Here is a 23,045-nt window from a genome sequence, read left to right as displayed (position 1 = left end):
GCTGATCCGGTCACGTCTTTCATTCCGCTACAGGAAAGAATCTCGGGTCTCACACACGAATGCATGCACGTGTACACACACACACACACACACACACACACACACGTACACACACACTCACGTACACACACACACACGTACACACACACACACACACACTCTCACACACACACACACACTCACACACACACGCACACACACACTCACGTACACACACACACACACACACACTACTCACACACACACACACACTCACACACACACACACACACACACTACACACACACTCACATCACACACACGTACACACACTCACATACACACACACACGTACACACACACTCACATACACACACACGTACACACTCACGTACACACACACGTACACACACACACACTCTCACACACACTCACATACACACACACACGTACACACGTGCACACACACACACACACTCTCACACACACACACACGTGCACACACACACACGTACACACACACACTTTCTCACAGACCCACACAAATTCGCATTCACATACTCATCAACACACATACTCTCACATGCACACTCACATGCACACTGTCACACACACAGACACAAACTCGCATGCACACTGAAAACATAACTCAAAGCCCCCCCCCACCCCCACCCCCACCCCCTCTCACTATGGTCCTGCTGCTGTAGCTGTAGCGCTGTTCACTGTTTCTTAGGAGGGTTACAGTATAAACAGTATAAATGTGGGTCACTGCCCCTGAAATGATGTGCTTATTGGTTCACATCCTGGATGGCAGAAAAGCTGACTGTGGCCAGCCGTGTCCCTTTAGCTGTGCCAGAGGGCACGCAGGTGAGGGCGGGGCCAGGTGTCAGGTGACCCATCTGCGCTGAGTGAGTGACAGGTTGGGGCACGGGCAGTGCTGTGTGTGGTGGACAGTGCCATGGTAAGTCCTACGTTACAGAGAGCTGGCTTGGTTATTTCATCCCAGATGTCTGCTATGGGTCTGAACCAGGAAAACAAAAGCCAGCAGAACTCAAACTGAGGCTCCAGCATCAGACATGTATGCCTGTGTATGCAGACGTTTTTGTGTGTGTGTGTGTGTGTGTATGTATGCATGCAGACGTTTATGTGTGTGTGTGCGCGCACGCGTGTGTGTGTTTATGTATCTGTCCACCTGTCTGTCTGGGGTTAATCGGGGTGCATGTCACATACGTAGAAACAACAGTGATTCTCTCACACATTCTTTTCAATTCACACTCACAGTTGTCAGGTGTAAGTCATTTTTTTTAAATTTTTTTTTAGAAAAAACATTAATTTGAAATGGAGTTTAGAGTGAAGCCCCAGGAGTTAGGAGAGCAGGTCCTCTGTATCCCTGACTTCATAATTACCAACATTAGCCACTTAATGTGACTGATATCCCTAAACACTTACTGTACACACTCATGGCCAGGGTACAAACTCTCCCCCACCCCAGATTTACCCCACATTGTCCCTGTAACCCCCCCAGAGGGCCAGCAGAAGATCCCTCTGCCTGGTAGACTTCGGAGGTGAATGGAGTTTGCTCCTGGAGCCATCACTAAGCACGTGTTGTTCAGGGTCCGGTCTTGCATCAGGACTGCAAGTTGCCGTGGTTCCCCAGCCTTGCCCTACGGGCTCTGGGTCACGTGACCTCACCTGTGAGGAGTGCATTATGGGGGCTGGAGTTCTGCACGGCGCTCCTCTCCAGTGCTCAGCACATCTCGTCTTCACTGGAGTTTGACGACGTCCTCTCTCTCTCTCCCTCTCTCTCTTTCTCCCTCTCTCTCTCCCTGTCTCTTTCTCTTCCCCCCTCTCTCTCTCTCTCTCTCTCAAGAGAGTTTCACCCCATTTTACTGAATTTGGAAAACAGTAGAAAAACAGTTTAGCCCAGTCCTGGAGGCCTCCAGTGTCCCCATTATGTTGAGCGTTTAATTTCGGTCTCTGATTGGCTGAAGAGTCTCTACTCCACCAGGACTGGAGTTAAACCTGCAGGGATAGCACCCCCTGCATGGTCTGAAGCCTCCAGTGTAAGCTGCAGCTGATTCTGATGAAGTCTCACAGTTTAAAACGCACTCCTGTCCTCCAGTCACTTGTCCTGTTCTCCGGATACTGTATGGGCAGCCCATCCCAAACTTTCCTTCCAGCCCTACCATAAATGCAGCCTGCTCTTTGTGTTTGTCTGGCATGCCCAGTGGGTGTGGACAGAAGTGGAAGTGCTTGTGGATATAACAGCACACGTACATTTGATTCGTTTCTCATGAAATGAGGCTGTTGCTCTTTGATTTGAACTCATTCTCTCCTGTTTCCTCTCTGCAGGTGAGCCGCTACCACCTTCTCACCTGTCTCCTCTGACACCTGATCCAGCCTCCAGAACCTCAGCTCAGACTCTTCTTCCTTGGAAGGTTTATATGGTAATATGATGTCTGTGGTAACTCCCTTCTGATCACTCACAACCATAGAATCACTGAAACTGCAGAAATAGCTTGCTGATTCTAGAGCTTCATTTGTGATGTCATAAACAGAATCATTGGACAAGTGAAGGTGGCCAGCTGGTTCCAGAGCTCCTTTTGTGATGTCAGACTAGAATCATTAGGCCACTGGAAGTGGTCAGCTGGTTCTAGAGTCTGTTGTAGCTAACGGTCTCCTCACTACCTCTGTAATCCAGGGATAGACTACCCCGCACCCCAGGGGCTGCGTTTGACCTACATTTACTGGTCGCTGAAATCCAAGAACTAATTAAAGTTTTAACTGGAATGAAACTTGCTCTTATTCAGAGCTTTAATTTATCAAGCGGGTGGTGAAAGAAAGCCCCCCCCCCCAGTTCCTAAATGCACATCAGCACTAATAGTCCTGTACACTTCCTCATGGTTATAAACCGACATTTGTCATAGGTGACTGTGATGAGATTTATTTTGTGTTTGTGTTCCCCTGGTGACTTCCTTTTTCCAGACGCCCATTTCCTCCTCACCGGGCTGTGCTGATTTGTGGGTCGGTGTGTGAAGTGGTGTGCTTGTTGGGTGGGCGTGGCTGAGTGTCTTGGGCATAAGCAGGCTGCTCCACCCCCCTGATGAACTGGGCCTTCGCCCCACATTATCAGATCTACCAAGACTTAAAAATAATATCATTCTGCATTCTGAAACTACTTCTGTTTCAGTGTGTTTTTATATTTCATAAATTACCCTCACTGTTCCAGTGTGTATGTTTTATTACATACTGGAAGGGTGTATTTTTTTGCTGATAGTGAAGCTCTTGGTTTGGCTAGTTGGACGGGTCGTAGATGAGGGCTGTGGAATATTTGGGGGGTCGGCAGGCTGGCTTCAGCTCAACTGAGGAGAGGTGGAATTCCTCGAAACACTCTGGTCTCAGACATACACACACTCACACACACGCACGTACTCACACACGCACATGCACACGCACACACACACACACATCTTTCTCAGCACTTCAGAGGATGTGTGGATGTGTGTGTGGGCTCTGGGCCCTGACTGAATCTCAGAACCTGTCATTGATCAGTATATAATATGGAATACAGTAGATCCTTAGTACTGGTTATGGTGATGTGGTGTCTGGCCACCAGATGGCGCTTGTGTGCACATGCACATTGGGAGCACAGTGCTCCCTAGTGGACACTTTGTAAACTACCCTGCAGTGCATTGCATAATTACACACCAGGGATTTATCTGTACAGTAATTACACCTGCATCCAACATGAGTGACACAAAACAGTTGTTTTACAGCGGATCTTAATTTCGTCATTTAGGTGAGCCACAGGTAATATCTGTGCTGAATAAATATTTAGGAATTTCAGATCAGTGGTTGTCCTAACATAGCTATTCTTAGAGTTATAAACCAAAACAATCCATAAACGAGTCCCTGTTTAAAACAACGACAGGTGTTCTAAAGCCTTAGTATGCAGGCCTGCTGGCAGTATGCTGCATTCATAAGGAAACCTTATTGAAACGGCAGTGTTACAGTAAGAAGCGTAACACTGTAGGTTCGGTGTAATGTAAATAAACTGGTCTACAGACGCCTACCTGGGATTCTGATGCGCAACGTACGGATGCTAAGGACGGCTGTCGTTAGGGAAAGACGCCACTGTTTACAGCCCCAGTTGTTTATGGGAGTAAACCATGTGTGCCGGGCCTGGGAGGAAGGGGTGGGGGGTACATACGCGGTCAGCATGACGACACTTCTGTGGATGCGTCAACGATAAATAAATTTCACTCGGGTTGGAACGACTGGTCTCGCGCGCAGAGGAGAGCGAACACAGCCGCGCGACGGAAAAAGCACAGTTTAATTTGAACGCGTGCGGAAAGAAGAATAAATCCAGAGCAGTGGTTTCCGCGGTGTCTGCGCGTGCAGGAAAGAGGCTAATCCGGAGCGACTGGAAGGCCGACGCGGAGCGCCCACTGGCACGGGGAAAGGGGAGGGAGGGAGGACAGTCTGAAAGAAAGGCAAGACTAAACAAACCGTGAGCGCGTGAATCCGGGGGTCGGCTGTAGCTAATAAGTATCCCAGACCACAACTGGCGAAGAGAAGGAACGGAAAACTGAAGAAGCGGACGCGCTGAAAATAAATAATTAAATCGGAAGTGAGCGTCATCCGCAGTGTGCATCCTTCTCCTTGCATCACCTGCACATCCGAGACAGTGGCAGACGGAGAGGAAAGGGAAGGGAAGAGGGAAATAGGGATACTGCGCGCGAGGACGAGAGGAATATTCCAACATCCCTTCTTTTGTATCACCGGCGGGGTCTCTGTCCGCGCGGCGGGTGCTGAATTTTGTGGAAATGCTGGGTGGCGGTGCAGCGCTGAAGGCTGGCACATGTCGGCACGTTTGAACCAGCCGTCCCCGCCCTGCAAGGTCCACTTCAGCTCGCGCTGATCCTGCAGGACAGGGCGGCTTACGTAATATTGACGGGAACACGGCTAGGGACAAGAAAAGGACCGAAACGCGCAGCAGAAGTGAAACCAGAAATAAGAAACTGCCAAATTCGCTTTAATTTGCAACGTGGTAGAGACTGTGTGCAGGTTTTTAAAGAATGCCAACATTGCAACATGGAATTGCACAGATTAGTGGATGTAAATAATTGAGTGATGTTTATTCTTAACGTTTTAGGACTACGGAATGTAATTCCCAATATTATTAGTTTTATGTGTTTGCGTGAGATGTTTATATTTATTCAAACGATAAATATATAAATAAATGCCAAATTTAGGCCGTCGACTGACTGGTGACGCCAATACTGCAAAGCAGTTATTATAGTAATGGACTAGCACATGTGCGGTTAGCTAGCCTACATCTCTATGAGGAGATACGGAAATATAAAATAAGTCTTTATCCGCGCGTTGGTTCTTTTTTTAACATAAACCTCTTCCTTGGTCTTTTGGAACGCACATTTAAGGGAGTCGTAGGGACCTTAGGTTATTTCCATCGCGTTCATTCCGTACCCGTCTAATGCTGCTTGTGGTTCTGAGGCTGTCTCGCGACGTTGCTGCTCATTGCTTCCCTCCGCGTGCGCGCGTCTGGGCGTCCCGTGCAATTCTGTGCTTCTCCGGCAATTCCAAAGTTATCGGCGTTTATGTTGCTCACACTTTGAACAGAAATAAAGGAACTTCTCCCGTCGGCGGTGCATCGCCTCCCCTCTCCTACGTGCCGCGCCAGCTGCAGCCATGGAGACCACGAAACTGCCCCCGTCCAGCCCGTCCTCGCCCACTACGGGCTTCTCGGTGCCGAGCGCGGAGAAGGTGGACGGGTTCCCGCGGCGGTCGATGCGCAGAGCGCGCCAGCGCAGGTCGCACAGCTCCTCGCAGTTCCGCTATCAGAGCTCTCAGGTGGAGCTGACGCCGCTGCCGCTGCTCAAAGGTAAGGCCTTCACGCGCTGAACGTCGCCGAACAGCTGTCCTCATCCCCGCCCCTTTTAGTAATCTTATCTAATATTCAGTCCTGATTTCCAGGTCGCTGTTGTGTTGTTTTAACACGTTTATATTTACGTCCTGTGTCTCTATGAGCCCCACATGAATCTGTGGTACAGCCGTGAGCTGATTGGTGCAGCTGACTGGACTGCCAGGAATGGTCTGACTCTTTTAGGGGTCTTTCAGTGCAGGTGCGGGATCCATGCTAAAAAGCAGCTCAGCTGAAGTGAACCTGCCACACTCTGTGCCACCATGTGCTCTGTGTGTACGGGCCCTCAGAGCCCAAACTCTCCCTGTGTGTGCTGATCTCTGAGAGCAGCTCCATAGAGCAGCAGTCCTGTCCAATCCGTACCCAGCATGCCGAGCGGCAGCCCTGTCCGATCTGTATCCACCATGCCGAGTGGCAGCCCTGTCCGTTCCGTACCCAGCATGCCGAGCGGCATCCCTGTCCTCCTCTGTCCATCTGGCAGCTGTTCATGCAGCCCTGGAGATCAGCACTGACAGCTCTGTGTTTAAGGGACAGAGTGGGGGGGCCTGGCCCCTCCCCTAATTACAGGGGCACTGTGAGTTATTACCCCCGTTTGGCCATTCATGTGTGTGTGTGTTTGTGTGTGTGTGTGTGTTTGCCCAAGTGCACACCAGTATATGTGTACATGTGCACGCCTGTGTGTGTGTTTGATTGGCTGTTACTGTGCATGATTTTGTGGGGACTGGAATCCTGTTGAGCCAAAAATATTCCTGACACCCCAACAGAGTCACCTGCAGGAGGAATAATCTGGAGAGGGGGGGAGGAAAGGAGGAAGAGAGGGAGCAAGAGATGATGTCACCCTGTAACTCAGATCTCTCTCTCTCTCTCTCTCTCTCTCTCTCTCTCTCTACTCTTTCCCCTTCTGTCTTTCTCCTAGGCACAATCACAAATGTGCAGGCATTCACACGTGTGCACATATATGCTTGTGCACACACACACACACACACACACACACACAAGGAAATGCATGCAGATGCACACATCAGTATATATATCCCCCTGCCCTGTTGGAAGTTATCATGAGGTAATAATAATGAGGTGATGTGTTCATATAGTATTGTGCATTTCAGAAACAGGTTGTGTCTCCAGATGAGTAACCATTTAATACTGTTTATGTGGTCTTCTGTCTGACCCAGTGAAGCTTGTGTGTCTGTGTATACCTGTGTGTGTGTTCGTGCGTGTTTGTGTGTGTGTATGTTTTTTATCAGCCAATGGGAGCCCTCTCCAGCGACTGTGACCGACTCCTCCCCTTTCCAGCTGCTGAGAGTGTGACTCTGCCCCTTTCCAGTGGCTGTATCTAACTCCGCCCTGTCCCCGCCCTGTCCCTGCTGCAGTGTGTGACTCCTCCCCTCTCTAACTCCGCCCTGACTCCGCCCTGTCCCCGCTGCAGTGTGTGACTCCTCCCCTCTCTAACTCCGCCCTGTCCCCGCCCTGTCCCTGCTGCAGTGTGTGACTCCTCCCCTCTCTAACTCCGCCCTGTCCCCGCCCTGTCCCCGCTGCAGTGTGTGACTCCTCCCCTCTCTAACTCCGCCCTGACTCCGCCCTGTCCCCGCTGCAGTGTGTGACTCCTCCCCTCTCTAACTCCGCCCTGTCCCCGCCCTGTCCCTGCTGCAGTGTGTGACTCCTCCCCTCTCTAACTCCGCCCTGTCCCCGCCCTGTCCCCGCCCCAGACGTTCCCGTGGCCGAGCTGCACGAGCTCTTCTGTAAGAAGCTGCAGCAGTGCTGTGTGCTGTTTGACTTCCTGGACTGCGTGGCAGACCTGAAGGGCAAGGAGATCAAGAGGGCGGCGCTGAACGAGCTGGTGGAAGGCCTGGCCACCGGCCGCGGCGTGCTCATCGAACCCGTCTACCCAGAGGCCGTCAAGATGGTGAGAGGGAGAGAGGGAGAGAGGGAGGGAAGTGGGAGAGATAAAGGAGGGGGGGACCAGAGGGAGCGAAGTAGAAAGGGATGAGGGAGGGAGGGAGGGATGGAGAGAGAGAAGGGGAGAGGGATGAGGGAAGAGAAAAGGAGAGACGAAGGCAGGCGTTTTACCTCTCTCTCTTCCCTGCAGATCTCGGTGAACATCTTCCGCACCCTGCCGCCCAGCGAGAACCCCGAGTTCGACCCCGAGGAGGATGAGCCCACGCTGGAGGCGTCCTGGCCTCACCTGCAGGTACACCTGCTGGCCCCTCCCACAGCGCACCTGCTGGCCCCTCCCACTGCGCACCTGTACAGGGCCCTGCCCCTCACCTGTACAGGGCCCCTCCCACTGCGCACCTGTACAGGGCCCTGCCCCTCACCTGTACAGGGCCCCTCCCACTGCGCGCCTGTACAGGGCCCCTCCCACTGCACACCTGTACAGTCACACCTGTCCTCTGCTCCCTGCAGCTGGTGTACGAGTTCTTCCTGCGGCTCCTGGAGAGCCCGGACTTCCAGCCCTCTTTGGCCAAACGCTATCTGGACCAGAAGTGTGTCCTACAGGTAGGGGGGGGGGGTGGGGAGTGGGGAGGAAGAGAGAGGAGGAGGGAGAGAGGGAGATACTTATTACTGTATCTGTTCTGGACACTTTACTGTTGATGACTCTGGACATCTAATGTTCTCTGCCTGTCTGTCTGTCTGTCTCTGCCTGTCTGCCTGTCTGCCTGTCTGTCTCTATACGCCTGGGTCCATCTGTGTGGGTCTGCATGGTCTCTACGCAGCTGCTGGAGCTGTTTGACAGCGAGGACCCCAGAGAGAGGGAGTACCTGAAGACCATCCTGCACCGCGTCTACGGAAAACTACTGGGGCTGCGAGCTTACATCCGCAAGCAGATCAACAACATCTTCCTCAGGTGCGCACCATCCTCATCCTCACATGGAATGTGAATGTAAGCTGTGTAAGAGCATCTGCTAAATGTCTGCAAACAAACTTTATTGTTACGGAAAACATGAACGAGTACATTCTCTCTCTCTCCCTCTCTCCCTCTCCCTCTCTCTCTCTCTCTCTCTCTCCCTCTCCTCTCTCCCTCTCTCCCTCTCCCTCTCTCACACCCTCTCTCTCTCTCCCTCTCTTCTTCTCTCTGCAGGTTTATTTATGAAACAGAGCGTTTTAATGGAGTTGCTGAGCTCCTCGAGATTCTGGGCAGGTACACACACACTAACACACATACACACTCTGTCCCTCTCACTGAAAGACGCGGACACCACAGTGCGCACATCTTAGTGATTCAGGGGGAGGTAAGGATGAAGAGAGTGAGTGAGACAGGAGCTGGGGGGGGGTGGGTGCTGTTTTATTCTCATGTGGTTATTTATGGCACCACCCACATGGACCCTGTCACTGAGACATAAGGGGGGGGCGAGAAAGGGATTGAATGGTTCGCCTTTTCTCTCTCCTCCTTCTGATTGTACCCTCTCTCTCTCTTTCTCTCCCTCCCCCACCCCCTCTCTCTCTCTCCCCCCTCCCTCCCTCTTTCTCTCTCTCTCTTTCTCTCTCTCCCCCCTCCCTCCCTCCCCACTCCCTCCCTCTCCCTCTCCCTCTCCCCTCCCTCCCTCTCCCCCCTCCCTCTCTCCCCCCTCCTCCCTCTCTCTCCCTCTCCCTCCTCCCTCCCTCTCCCTCTCCCCCCTCCCTCCTCTCTCTCCCTCTCTCTCTCTCTCTCAGCATCATTAATGGCTTCGCCCTGCCACTGAAGGCGGAACATAAGCAGTTCTTGGTGCGCGTGCTGATCCCTCTGCACACCGCCCGCTCCCTGTCCATCTTCCACGCACAGGTCAGTATGCCCTCAGCCAATCAGTACTCCCCACCACCAATCAGTACGCCCCAATGGCAAACAGTACTCCTCTCAGCCATTCAGTACGCCCCACCACCTAACAGTACTCCCCTCAGCCAATCAGTACGCCCCTCAGCCAATCAGTACACCTCACCACCTAAGAGTACTCCTCTCAGCCACGCCCCACCACCTAACAGTACTCCCCTCAGCCAATCAGTACACCCCACCACCAAACAGTACTCCCCTCAGCCATTCAGTATGCCCCTCAGCCAATCAGTACACCCCACCACCTAAGAGTACTCCTCTTAGCCAGTCAGTACGCCCCACCACCAAACAGTACTCCCCTCAGCCAATCAGTACACCCCACCACCAAACAGTACTCCCCTCAGCCAATCAGTACACCACACCACCAAACAGTACTCCCCTCAGCCAATCAGTACACCCCACGATCAATCAGTACGCCCCACTGATAATCAGTATGCCCCTCAGCCAATCGGTACAATCAGTCCCTCTTCAGCAGTCTAGTAACCGGCAGCCGAGACTAATCAACCTAGTGATGTCACGGCCTAGCTTGTTCCAAGATGGCTGCACCCAAGTGCCAGTAGCTGCAAGGGGTTTCAGTTCAGGCTGGGTTTCTCTCAGCCTTACCATTTTCTGGTCAGCTTACACGTCTTTCCCTTAACTGCAGTACCCATTGTCCTCCACTAGAGGCCACAAAACATGACCTGCTTTATTGAGATTTCTAATTTCATAACTGCCAACAAATTCATTTTCATTTATGAAGATACTACAGGACATAATTTAATTTCAATTTAAATTACGTCCTATAATGCACTCATATAATTGCCACAGGGAGTTTTTCCTTGCCACTGTTGCCTTAGACTTGCTCCTGTGGGGGTTTAGGCCAGGGCTGTCTGTAAAGCGTATTGTGACAACTGCTGTAAAATACGCTATACAAATAAAATTTGATTGAATTTGATATCTGATTTAGTGTGTGTGTGTTTTAGAGCATAATGCAGTACTGTTGGACTGGAGATTTAAAAAAAAAAAAAAAAAAAAAAAAACAGAACTAAAAACCTGAGGCTGGGGGCTGCTGGTCAGGGTCAGGGTCAGGGTTAGGGTCAGGGTTAGTCTCCCCGCTGTGGTGCGTGTATGAGCAGCACGGCTCTGTTGCAGACCGGAAGGGGTTAGGGTTAGGGGGTTCAGCCGTACTGGGGTGACTGACGGGTGTGTCAGCCGTACTGGGGTTAGGGTTAGGGGGTTCAGCCGTACTGGGGTTAGGGTTAGGGGGTTCAGCCGTACTGGGGTGACTGAAGGCTGTGAGCTCAGGGGGCTGAGGCTGGGTTCTGTTCTGTGACCTGTCCCTGACTCCTCAGCAGCAGGGTCAGGGTCAGGGTTAGGGTTAGGGTCCTGTCCCTGACTCCTCAGCAGCAGGGTCAGCTGACAGGAAGACGCTCGCGCGGGTTCAGCTGTTGCCATGGCGCTCACTTCTTCTCTGGGGCAGGGTCTGTCTGTCTGTGTGTGTGCGCGTGTGTGTTTTGATTGTGTGTTGTGTAGGCAATGTGTGTGTGTGTGTGTGTGTGTGTGTGTGTGTGTGTGTGTGTGTGTGTGTTGTGTATGCAGTGTGTGTGTGTGTGTGTGTGTGTGTGTTGTGTATGCAGTGTGTGTGTGTGTGTGTGTGTGTGTGTTGTGTATGCAGTGTGTGTGTATCCCAAGTTCTGTTAGAGCTGTTGCTTTACTGTGAAGCTGCATATCTGCCCTACATTCCCCAGCATGCATTATTCAGAGCAGCCAGCCTGACAGCCAGTGCATAGCTAATGCCCATGCCACATTAAAACTCTCTCTCTACACTGGCATAGCTAATGCCCATGCCACATTAAAACACTCTATACACTGGCATAGCCAATGCCCATGCCCCATTAAAACACTCTATACACTGGTATAGCTAATGCCCATGCCACATTAAAACACTCTCTACACTGGCATAGCTAATGCCCATGCCACATTAAAACACTCTATACACTGGCATAGCTAATGCCCATGCCCCATTAAAACACTCTCCCTACACTGGCATAGCTAATGCCCATGCCACATTAAAACACTCTCTCTACACTGGCATAGCCAATGCCCATGCCACATTAAAACACTCTCCCTACACTGGCATAGCCAATGCCCATGCCACATTAAAACACTCTCCCTACACTGGCATAGCCAATGCCCATGCCACATTAAAACACTCTCCCTACACTGGTATAGCTAATGCCCATGCCACATTAAAACACTCTCTACACTGGCATAGCTAATGCCCATGCCACATTAAAACACTCTCTACACTGGCATAGCTAATGCCCATGCCACATTAAAACCCTGTACATTGTTGCATATCTGGAGGTAACTTACAGGTCCAACAGAAAACAAGCCAGCTCCACATTGCTTTTTGTCCCCTTGGATGTCAGCTGATGTGTTTTTGTTTTTCCAGCTGGCGTACTGTGTGGTGCAGTTTATGGAGAAAGACGCCACCGTCACGGAATACGTGAGTAAGCTGTTCCCCCTTCTCACTCCGCAGGAAGGCAGACTCACCTGCAAGAACGATGGCAACACCTGCGCTGCTGTTCATTTAACCCATCAGACAGTCAGACCTTATTCTAGTGCTGCGCCATTTACAAAGTATCGCCCTACACCGCGATTTCAGGGGTTTAGGATGCAGAATTCAGGGATTTAGGATGCAGAGTTCAGGGGTTTTGGATGCAGAGTTCAGAGTTCAGGGATTTAGGATGCAGAGTTCAGGGATTTAGGTTGTGAATGATGTAATTTCCTGTCTCTCCTTCCCTCTCAGATAATCCGCGGCTTGCTGAAATACTGGCCGAAGACCTGCACTCAGAAAGAGGTGAGAGAGCAGGCTGGAGCTCACCTGTGGCCTTACCTGCTGGGCTGCACTGGGCGGGGTTACAGGTGCTCTTATCCGATTGGGTCATTGATGAACCTGAGCAGGTGTTCAGGGTTCAGGGACATCCAGGAGTCAGAATATCTCTGCTTGAATTAAGTTACCAGGTGGGTTCAGAGTTCTATGTTTCAGGTAAATTCAGGGTTATTTGACTTTACCAGGTAGGTTCACATAGGGGTATGTTGAAAGCAGGTGTTGCCAGTGTGTGTGGTAAAGTGGGCGTGGCCTGTGAGCAGGTGTGTGTCTGCTGCAGGTGATGTTCCTGGGGGAGATGGAGGAGATCTTGGACGTTATTGAACCCTCGCAGTTCCTCCGGGTCCAGGAGCCGCTCTTCAGACAGATCGCTGCCTGCATATCCAGCTCACACTTCCAGGCATGACCATGCTCCTCCCCTTTCACCCCTCCATCCCTCTTCCCCCCCCCCTCCTCCTCTCTCTGTCAGGGCCTCACTGACTCACCCTCCTGCCCTCTCTCTGCAGGTTGCAGAGCGGGCTCTGTATTTCTGGAATAACGAGTACATCCTGAGCCTGATCGAGGAGAACTGCCAGGTCATCCTGCCGCTGGTCTTCAGCACGCTCTACAGAGTCTCCAAAGAGCACTGGAACCAGTCAGTGCTCCCCTCTGGCACTTTCAGCATCCCCACATACACCATCACTCATACAACATCACTCTCATTCAACATCACTCATACAACATCACTCACATTCAACATTACTCATACAACATCACTCACATTGAACATTCAACATCACACATAAAACAGACAACTCACTCATTCAACATCACTCACATACAACATCACTCATACAACATCACTCACTACAACATCACTAACATACAACATCACTCACATTCAACATTACTCACTTAGAACACTCAACATCACTCATACAACATCACTCACATAAAACAGATATTCCAACATCACTCATCAAATCACCCATGAACATTCAACATTACTCACTTGGAACACTCAACATCGCTCTCAAAACATGTAACTGCTGAAAAGCCATTGGCTTATTGATGGTGTAGAGATGTGTAACAGTGGGAGTGAGTTATGTGGGTGCTGCAGGTGTAGGCTGTGTGTGGAGTTCAGCCTGTCTCTCTCTCCCTCAGGACCATCGTCTCTCTCATTTATAACGTTCTCAAGACCTTCATGGAGATGAACAGCAAACTCTTCGACGATCTCACCGCCTCTTACAAAGTGGAGAAGCAGAAGTGAGCAGTTTCCCACAGCTTGTACTACAGAGTGTGTGTGTATGTGTGTATGTGTAATGCACTATTGGTGTGTTTGTCTTAAGGAGACACTAGTGTACATATGAATGTGACACCCTTCCTCTCTCTCTCTCTGTCCCCCCCTCTCTCTCTCCCTCCCTCTCACCCCCTCTCTCTATCTCCTCCCCTCCCCCCCCCTCCCCTCTCTCTCCCCCTCCTCCCCCCCCCAGGGAGCAGCAGAGAGACAGGGAGAGGGTGGAGTTATGGAGGGGGCTGGAGGAGCTGGAGGAGAGGAGGCTCCAGACCCTGCAGGAGGTCAGCCTCAACCAGAGAAACCTTCAGGATCACCCTGCCCCCTCCCAGCCAGGCCCCGCCCCCTCCCAGCCTGACCCCACCCACACCGACCCCACCCAGCCCGACCCAGTGCCCAGCAGCACCAGCGCCACCTAGAGCACCCTGCCCAGTCCTGCACATACTGCAGACCTCCTACTGCACACTACACACTACACACTCACACACTTAGAGAACATACAAACAACACTGCAGACCTCCCACTACACACTACACACTGCACACTTACACACTCACACACTTTGAGAACATACAAACCACACCACTCCACACACTCACACTCACACTACACACCACACACCGAAACATCAACCACACTACACTCACACTCACACACACACTCACACACACACACACAGAACAAAATCCACTTTCCCCACCACACAAACCCATCACACATACACACAACTCACACACACACACACACACACACACTCACACACACACACACACACTACACACACACACACAGGTGGAATCTAGAACGTCCATCCATTCTGTTCCAGTTCTGACCCAGTCCTTACCCAGACCCGGCCAAATTGACTTTTTTTTCTCTGAAAATAGAAGAGGAACAACGCTTAAAAAGGGATAAACTTTCTTGTTTTTTTCTTCTACTGCTACTACCACTACCAGTAATGTTTTATATACATGTATATGAGTGCAGTGTCTGTGGGCCTTCTCTGTAGCCTTCTCTGCAGTGTCTGTGGGCCTTCAGTGTCTGTGGGCCTCCATTACCCCAGCATTGCGTGCTGCTATTCAAACCTGTTCCCATGTGAGAATTTCAGTCTGTCTAAACCCCTGAATGAGGTCTGACCAAGCCAGTGCTAGAGAGAGAAAAAGATGTGTTACATTAGCAATATTGTTCTTTGTTTCTCTGTTAAGTAGCCAATCGACACATTTTGTCAGTGCCTCTGACCAATGATTTGCCAGTTTGAAATTTTAAGTTTGCACTCATTTCACTGTTATTATTATTTTTTTAATGGTTTTTGTTAGTTTGTTGGCTTGCTCACGTGGCGTAATCATTCTAAAGCTGGTTTGTGTCTGATCCCCGCTCAGGGCGTGGAAACGGGTTAAAGGGGAGGATTGTAATGCTGTCAGTGATTCATTGTTTTTGTGACTCATTCACACGTATTTGCACTTGTACGTATTTGAGTGAGTGAAAGTGTGTGTGGTATGTGCGCGTGCATGCACGTGTGTGTGTGTGTGTGTGTGTATGTGTGTGTGTGTGTGTGTGTGCTAGTGTGTGTGTGTGTGGTGTGTGTGTGTTTGCTAATGTGTGTGTATGTCTGTGTGTATGTGTGTGTGTGTGTGTGTGCATGTGGATAGGCATATCAGGTTGAGGGAGACAGATGGAACGTGTGTATTTCAGTAAGCTCTGGGGGGGGGGTAATATGAGGGAGAGATGGTGTTATTCTGGGATGGCAGCAGACTGATCAGCTTCTGTTGCTCCTCCATAACACCTGTTTGCAAGAACGCAGCTCTATTTAGAATGTAATATTTCTGACTGTGTTTCTGCCATATTTTAGCTGGTAGTCTTCATTGTCATCTCGCTGATTTTCAGGTCAAAACCATGCCTTGTTCACTCACTGTCTGCTTTAGCCACACTGACACATGTTGCTTTTTTTAAATGAGCATCATTAGGATTTGCTGGCTCATAATCAGATATATCATTACGAATGCAGTATGAAGTATGATATCAGAAGGAGGGCTGTGGGGTCCTATCACAGTGCAGTATGAAGTATGATATCAGAAGGAGGGCTGTGGGGTCCTATCACAGTGCAGTATGAAGTATGATATCAGAAGGAGGGCTGTGGGGTCCTATCACAGTGCAGTATGAAGTATGATATCAAGGAGCTGGCTATCACAGCAGTATAGTATGATATCAGAAGGAGGCTGTGGGTCCTATCACAGTGCAGTATGAAGTATGATATCAGAAGGAGGGCTGTGGGGTCCTATCACAGTGCAGTATGAAGTATGATATCAGAAGGAGGGCTGTGGGGTCCTATCACAGTGCAGTATGAAGTATGATATCAGAAGGAGGGCTGTGGGGTCCTATCACAGCTCTGTAGCGCCATCTGGTGCCCAAACCACGCACAACCTCAGCTGTTATTTTCGCTGGAAGAAGGCGGGCAAAAGGGGAAGAAGCGGCGAAGCACACCAGCTGTGCTGAACTGAGACCTGGAAGGCTGGGGTGAGTGCTTTGCTTTTTAAAATAAACCCACTTTTCATTTAAAATACTCTTCTTGAGCAGACATAATGGATTGCTACTGGATCTCTGCAGTAACTCACTTGAAATTTTGGCCTTTAGGGTGATGTTAGTTACTCTGATTAATCTAAGATGCAAAGGACCCTACGCTTATATCTGGGTTACCATGGTAATTTTTCTCTGGTTAAGTATGTCCACTTATTTTTTACTTTTAGTTTTAGAAATTTGTTTTTACTTACAAGTAAATCCACTGCTTTGTTTTTTTGTTTGTTTTTCTTTTATTTGCCCATCTGGTTTAGTGATGAATTCTTTGGACCCTCCCCCCTAAATAAGAGGTCAGGACATTGGGACGCGGAGCTGTCACTCACATGGGTCGCCCTATGTTTATCCTGCAGGTGTACAGAACTGTCTGGGGTGATGCCGCTCACCGGTATGATTAATTTGAGCTGTATTTCATTAAACTTCTGGTTTACGAACACTGGAGTCCTGTTGAGTCCTTCTCACCCTGGCTGGCTGGCAGGATCTGCACTGTGACTCCGAACACCTGGACTGCAAGGTGACTGCCAGGTGTAAAACCATAACATAGCATAATGACAAGAACAAGGCCATTCAGCCCAACAATGCATGCCATTTTTTTTCTGTTTTTTCAAATTGAGCACATTTAAATTTGGTTCCCATGAAGTAATACTGGCTATTTTTTAAGTTTTACAAATACAAATGTTAACAGAAATACTTGCAGACACTGCAGCTGTCCAGGACTGGAGTTAAACCTGCAGACATTGTGGGGAAACCTAGAAACCTATTTAAAATACTTTAATTCTGTAGACATCGTAAAACAACTTTTAAAACATGTACCTTCAGCAGTGTTTGTTGCAGAAGGAACCATCAGGCTTCCCTACAGGATTAGCAGGGTTGCTTTAAAAGTGGCATTTGCACCAGGTCTGGCAGGAGAGACAGGAAGAGCCTCTCTGAGCTGGTCTGTGGGAGGAGCTAACTGCACAGCAGACCCCCTGCTGTTGCCAAGGTAACAACTCTGTATCACTGATTAGACCCCAGCTACCAGAGAGTACAAGCAGTGTTCCACAGATCAGGGCGAATTACTGTAAAGTATGGTGTATATGTGTCACATTTATTAGTTATACTGATCAGGAGGAATTACTGTAAAGTATGGTGTATATGCCACATTAATAGTTGTACAGATATAGGGAATTACTGTAAAAAAATGATATATATTAGTTGCTGTGCATCATGTAAATGTTCAGCAAATCACAGTGGAAGGGTAATTGTACAGTTGAAATATGCACAACAGTCTGGCGCATCAGGTACCTATGAAAAACTGCCATGTTTAAATTTTCATTTAATTTTAATTTATGACAGGATCAGTGCAACATTAATAACATTTGTCAACGTGCCAGAATTAGCCAGGGAGGCTCATTTTCATGTGCAGACTGATCCTGGGCTGCACTGCGATGCAGTTCATATAATAATGTACAAACAGATAATAAATAATAATAATAATAATAATAATAATAATAAAGCTTAGAGCTCACGCTGCTGTTCGCATTCACTCTGTAATCAAAGAAAGACCACTACGACAAAAGTAGATTTTAAAAGCTCATTTTTATTTTACCATACATTACAGTAAAAAGAAATGCATTTAAAAAAACATCTGCACAGCTTTTTTCAAATTTAGTTTTTAAAAAAGAGGGAAGTATGAAAAGATTGCGTCTCGCGCACAGTGGTCTGGAGCAACCCGCTGATTAGTCGGCGGTTACTCAGCGATGGCGATCGGACGGAAGCCCCGCCCAGCTGCACTGCTCTGTAGCCTAAGCCCCGCCTCCTGGCCAGCCTCGATGGTATGGTGTTTTACAGAATGGGGGGGGGTGGTTCATCTCCTCCTATGTGCGGTGTCCCATTGGGAGATTCATTCCAAACACGCCTCCATGGTAATGGCGAATTGGACACACTATCACCTGGGGGGGGGGGGGACTACAATTAAAGAAAACTACATTTCCCAAGGACAGTATATAAATCATTTATTTCCTCAAGAATGAGAATGTGATTTCCACTCGTGGCTGGTGTGTGATGGGTGGAGGCAGGGTTCAGGGTTCAGGGTTCAGGGTTCGATGCCCCTCCCTGTGCAGCGTAACCCCCATACGTTGGGGGGGGGATTAGCACCTAGCTGTACCGCCATCTCCGCTCATTCAAACAGCAGTGACACAGCGCTCAGGATTATCTGCTAAACCCGCCAATTCCCTGCAGCAGTACAAAATAAGACACAACCTCCTGACTCCTCATAGAAAAACACCCCACATTTCCACAGTTAAAACTAATTACAGCCACATGCAGACATTATTTTCAAACTATTAATCGTAACACTGTTTAAAAAAACATTTTTAAAAAGGGCATGTGTTTATGAAGCACTTATTAAAGTCTTTATTAATCTCTTCCTGCTGGCACTTGGAAAGATTGTCACTCATCAAGATTGTACTCTGTCTTATTGCATCAGTAAATACACATTAGGTTTTTCCAAGGACCACTTTCAGCAGGCCTAGAATATTACTTCACTGATCAGATTATGCAGCCCGTCTCCTTGCATCCTTTTGGGTTGCGTTATTTTTTATGTTTCTGTGCTGATGAACTCCAGTCCTCCAGGCTCTTTCTGAGCATTGGTGGTCAGCTGGGTTAAATCAGCACAGTGTTCCTTCCCAGCCCCACTGTCTCTTCCCTTCTTCCACTAACCGAAACGATTTCTATACATTTTCCAAGTATTTTCATCAAAATAATAAAAAATAATAAAAAACATTATGGACAGTTTAAGTTAGCTACTGGAATTTGTTGGAATAATAAAAAGCACAGGAAGTAATCTAGCTCTTAGGAACAATTAGAGAAAAAACCATCAAATCTTCCCCCAATTCACTGTCTCCAGTACCCCCCCCCACCGCCCCCAGCAATGTTAGTTTAGTATGACCCGCCTTGGCTCCGCCCTTTCCTGTCCATATCCGCCCCTTTCCTGCACATGCCCCGCCCTTTCCTGCCCATGCCCCGCCCCTCAGTGTGCAGCATCATTCTCAGGCAGCTCGCCGTTGCCATGAAGCTCGTCCTCCGTCTCCTGGGGACTCCACAGGAAGGAGAACCAGCTGCTCGATGTCTTCATCTGGCGCCCCGCGCCCCCCCCACGCCCCCGCTTCACCTCCTATGGGGGGGGTGCGGAAAGGGGGGGGGTGTGGTGGAGAGAGAGAAACGGGGCAGAACACGACAGTTATTTCACCATTCTGCGGAATACTGAACGTAAACCCCATATCCCCACTGCTGACCCCCCCCCCCCACCTGCGCCCCCCATGCTCAACTGCCCCCCCACTATACTCACCTGCCCCCCCCTGTCCAGCCAGGAGTCGAACTCATCGCTCATGCGGCGCAGTTGGCGGCCGTAGCGCTTGGCGGCCCACAGGGCGGCGGGGGCCGACTGGGACCGCCCCCGAAACGGCGCCTCCTCTGACCCCGCCCCATCCCGGAACTCCGGCTCCGCCCCCCGGACCGCCGAGGACGCCTCCGATTCGGACAGCACCCGCAAACGCCCCCGCTTCCCCCCTGGGACACACCATGAGGGGAGAGAGGAGGGGGAGTCAGGAACACGGGCCACATGGTATCATCCAGCGCACACCGACAGCCCTAACCCTAACCCACTACACGCTTTACAGCATCACTACACGCTTTACAGCATCACTACACGCTTTACAGCACCACTGCATGCTTTACAGCTTCACTACACGCTTTACAGCATCCCCCTACACGCTTTACAACATCACTACACGCTTTACAGCACCACTGCATGATTTACAGCATCACTACAGGCTTTACAGCATCACTACACGCTTTACAGCATCACCCACTACACGCTTTACAGCATCACTACAGGCTTTACAACATCACTACATGCTTTACAGTACCACTGCATGATTTACAGCATCACTACAGGCTTTACAGCACCACTGCATGATTTACAGCATCACTACAGGCTTTACAGCATCACTACACGCTTTACAGCATCACCCACTACACGCTTTACAGCATCGCTACACGCTTTACAGCATCCCCCTACACGCTTTACAGCATCACTACACACTTTACAGCATCACTACACGCTTTACAGCATCCCACAACATGCTTTACAGCATCACACAACACGCTTTACAGCATCACACAACACACTTTACAGCATCACTACACACTTTACTGCACTGATCCAACACCTGGAGGGCCTCGGCGTCAGCAGGTTTAAGTCTAGTGCTGACATCTGAGCTGCCATCACAGGGGCATTACCCATAATCCCCTTCTGAGCCACTCAGCGCCTGTCAGACCGATGTCCTGGGATGACCCCAGGCGGCCTGGGCCTGGGACATGACCCCCCGTGGCTGCTGTCTGGGTGGCTGTGTCAGGGTGAGGACAGAGAAGGGGTCTGTATCTGACGGGGAGGCACCTGTGTAAAGGTAACCACGGCAGCCGCTCCGGGAGCATGACCCAAGCCCTGTGTGAGGGCCACATGCAAATGGCTTCCGTTCTGCTGCTTATTTTACAAGCTGCCAGATCCGCATCCAAACTAACCCTTCATCTCTGCATTAACCGCCAGACCCGTCTCCCCGGCAACTGCCAGAGTAATGCCCATCTCACCTGGCGGCAGGCTGTGGGCGTGGCCGAGCTCCGACTCCGTCCCAGACAGGGTGTCTGATTGGTCGGAGTCTTCCTCATCTTCTAAGGACACCGGGGCGACGGGCGAGAAGGAGAGGATGTGACCTATGGTGACATCTTGACGGAAAGCACATGGGCAAGGCAGGAGGAGAGCAGGACCGGAAGCAAGGTGAGAGAATAAGAGTTAGCAACAACCTTCCGGAAATGTCACGCTTTAGCAACACATTCAGAACGTCATTTTATCGCCAAAATGCTGGATAAAGTGCTGGATTCCAAATGGCCACTTTGGCTCATGCAACCGTAATACATTCAAAATGGGTTCAAATAAATGAACCTTATCAGTTTAAAGTCTACTTATAAAATGTACATCCTTCAACAATATATATTGGCACGTTTAGTTTAACACTGTAGGTTTAACATGTGATAATACAGTAACGAGCGTTTAAAAAAAAAAAAAAAAAAAGGTTTCTTTAAACCACGTAGAAGAATATCAGTAACAGAAAGTACAAAAAATGTTAACCCAACAAATGCGTGCAATAACCTTCGAAATAACTGCCAGTATAAATGCTTAGCCACCAGCTTATTCCGTGCTGGTCTGTAGTACGCAGCGAAAAATACCTATCAATGCTGTGAATGTCAGTGGTACGGTGTTCTATTCCGCTAATCCGCTGTTTCAGCTCCTTTTTTCGCTACCGTTTGCCGGGTTACTTTTTAACTGGTTCGCTTCCACTAAACCAAGCAACCCACGATAGGTAGTTGCCGACCGATTCACGTGCAGGCACGTTTATAAGCACGCAATACAGTTGATTAAGTACAAACCAAGACTAGGGGTTTAGAAAATGTTGCAACACTCTTGAAAAAATAAGAAGAGGGACATGAACTTACTTCTTGAGCGAAGAGACGAATAGTAACTTGGCAGGATCATGATGGGCTGTCCTCCTCCTCGAACTGATGCAGAAACAGCAATTGCCCCGTCTTTATTCTGTGCAGTTTTTGTCCCCGTTTAACCCCGATTTATAGACTTAGCATGACACTAGCGCGACACCCGAACAGGACCTCTCTAAACCCGGAGCTAGCCGGCTAGCAGGCTAGCCAGACCGTGGTTACGGCTACACCCCATGCACGCTGTCAAACCGACTGTTTTACGAACTGCTTCGCTCTTCCTGGAGCGCTGAGAACTGATAACTCTTGTCTGCTTGCCGTAAGAAGCCGTGCCTACAGTGAGAGGAAGCGCCAAAGTTCTGCACGGAGTTCAGCGTTTTCGCCTTGCGCTTTCAGACGGGATGCTCGATCGGTCTTTTTGTTCGCCTCTTGTTGTTGTTGTCTGGGCTTGTGGCACACTGCCTCGCAGATATCAACCAATCGGATCACGCCTTGCCGTGTTGTTATACTGACCAGGACCAATCAAAACGCACCGATAGTGGACTCTGATTGGTCCTTTCGGGCAACGTCACTGTTGCGAGCGGGACTCGGCTCGTGCACGCTGGGATCTTGTTTTGATTCCAGTATTGTGTGTTGTCGGCGCGCACAACCGTGCCAACATTTCGGACCCCAGTCCAGATGAAAATTCATTATGTTTTTGTTCGTGGTTTGGACGTATTTATGCTTTTGTCAATACTTTCATCTGGATTATTTAAATGTAAAATACGGCAGTGTTTTCTTAATATGCCCCTACAAATGTAAGTTGCACTATAAAACAAATCACCAAAATTATTCTGACTTTCTAAATTGATGTCAGTGAAGCTCGGCTTTATAACAGACATTAATCAGCCCAATTACTTTCTGTGCTAAATTAAAAGATGCATTTGCATTTAAATAACCAAGGGTATACCAGGGAATATGTCTAGTGGGATCAAAACCATTAGAACTAAATGTTCCAAAAAGTCAACTGAAGTTGTACATTGCCAGCATGCCCATTTCCCCAAGCAATTTACCCTACATATTAAGAATTAATTAA

General features: G+C 49.4%; 2 protein-coding genes across 2 annotated transcripts; one reads left to right on the top strand and one right to left on the bottom strand.

Annotated features, from left to right (window-relative positions):
• Positions 1-4,195: 4,195 nt before the first annotated feature.
• Positions 4,196-14,454, top strand: LOC135264229 (serine/threonine-protein phosphatase 2A 56 kDa regulatory subunit beta isoform-like). Its single transcript, XM_064352990.1, has 13 exons — positions 4,196-5,881; positions 7,630-7,826; positions 8,010-8,111; positions 8,327-8,419; positions 8,638-8,768; positions 9,003-9,062; positions 9,575-9,683; positions 12,163-12,216; positions 12,520-12,570; positions 12,881-13,000; positions 13,107-13,234; positions 13,744-13,845; positions 14,073-14,454. Exons 1-13 carry the CDS (start codon positions 5,689-5,691, stop codon positions 14,290-14,292), a joined length of 1,560 nt encoding a protein of 519 aa, XP_064209060.1. The 5' UTR covers positions 4,196-5,688; the 3' UTR covers positions 14,293-14,454.
• Positions 14,455-18,000: 3,546 nt separating this feature from the next.
• Positions 18,001-22,455, bottom strand: LOC135264228 (bcl2-associated agonist of cell death-like). The gene is made up of 4 exons (XM_064352989.1): positions 21,974-22,455; positions 21,071-21,205; positions 19,770-19,990; positions 18,001-19,595 (listed from the first exon to the last, which is right to left on the bottom strand). Exons 1-4 carry the CDS (start codon positions 22,011-22,013, stop codon positions 19,452-19,454), a joined length of 540 nt encoding a protein of 179 aa, XP_064209059.1. The 5' UTR covers positions 22,014-22,455; the 3' UTR covers positions 18,001-19,451.
• Between the last annotated feature and the right edge of the window lie 590 nt (positions 22,456-23,045).

This window comes from Anguilla rostrata, chromosome 9 (genome assembly GCF_018555375.3).
Source record: "Anguilla rostrata isolate EN2019 chromosome 9, ASM1855537v3, whole genome shotgun sequence".
NCBI classification, from domain to species: domain Eukaryota; kingdom Metazoa; phylum Chordata; class Actinopteri; order Anguilliformes; family Anguillidae; genus Anguilla; species Anguilla rostrata.
The sequence above is the reverse complement of the archived record's forward strand: the minus strand, read 5'-3'. Positions and strand labels throughout refer to the sequence as shown.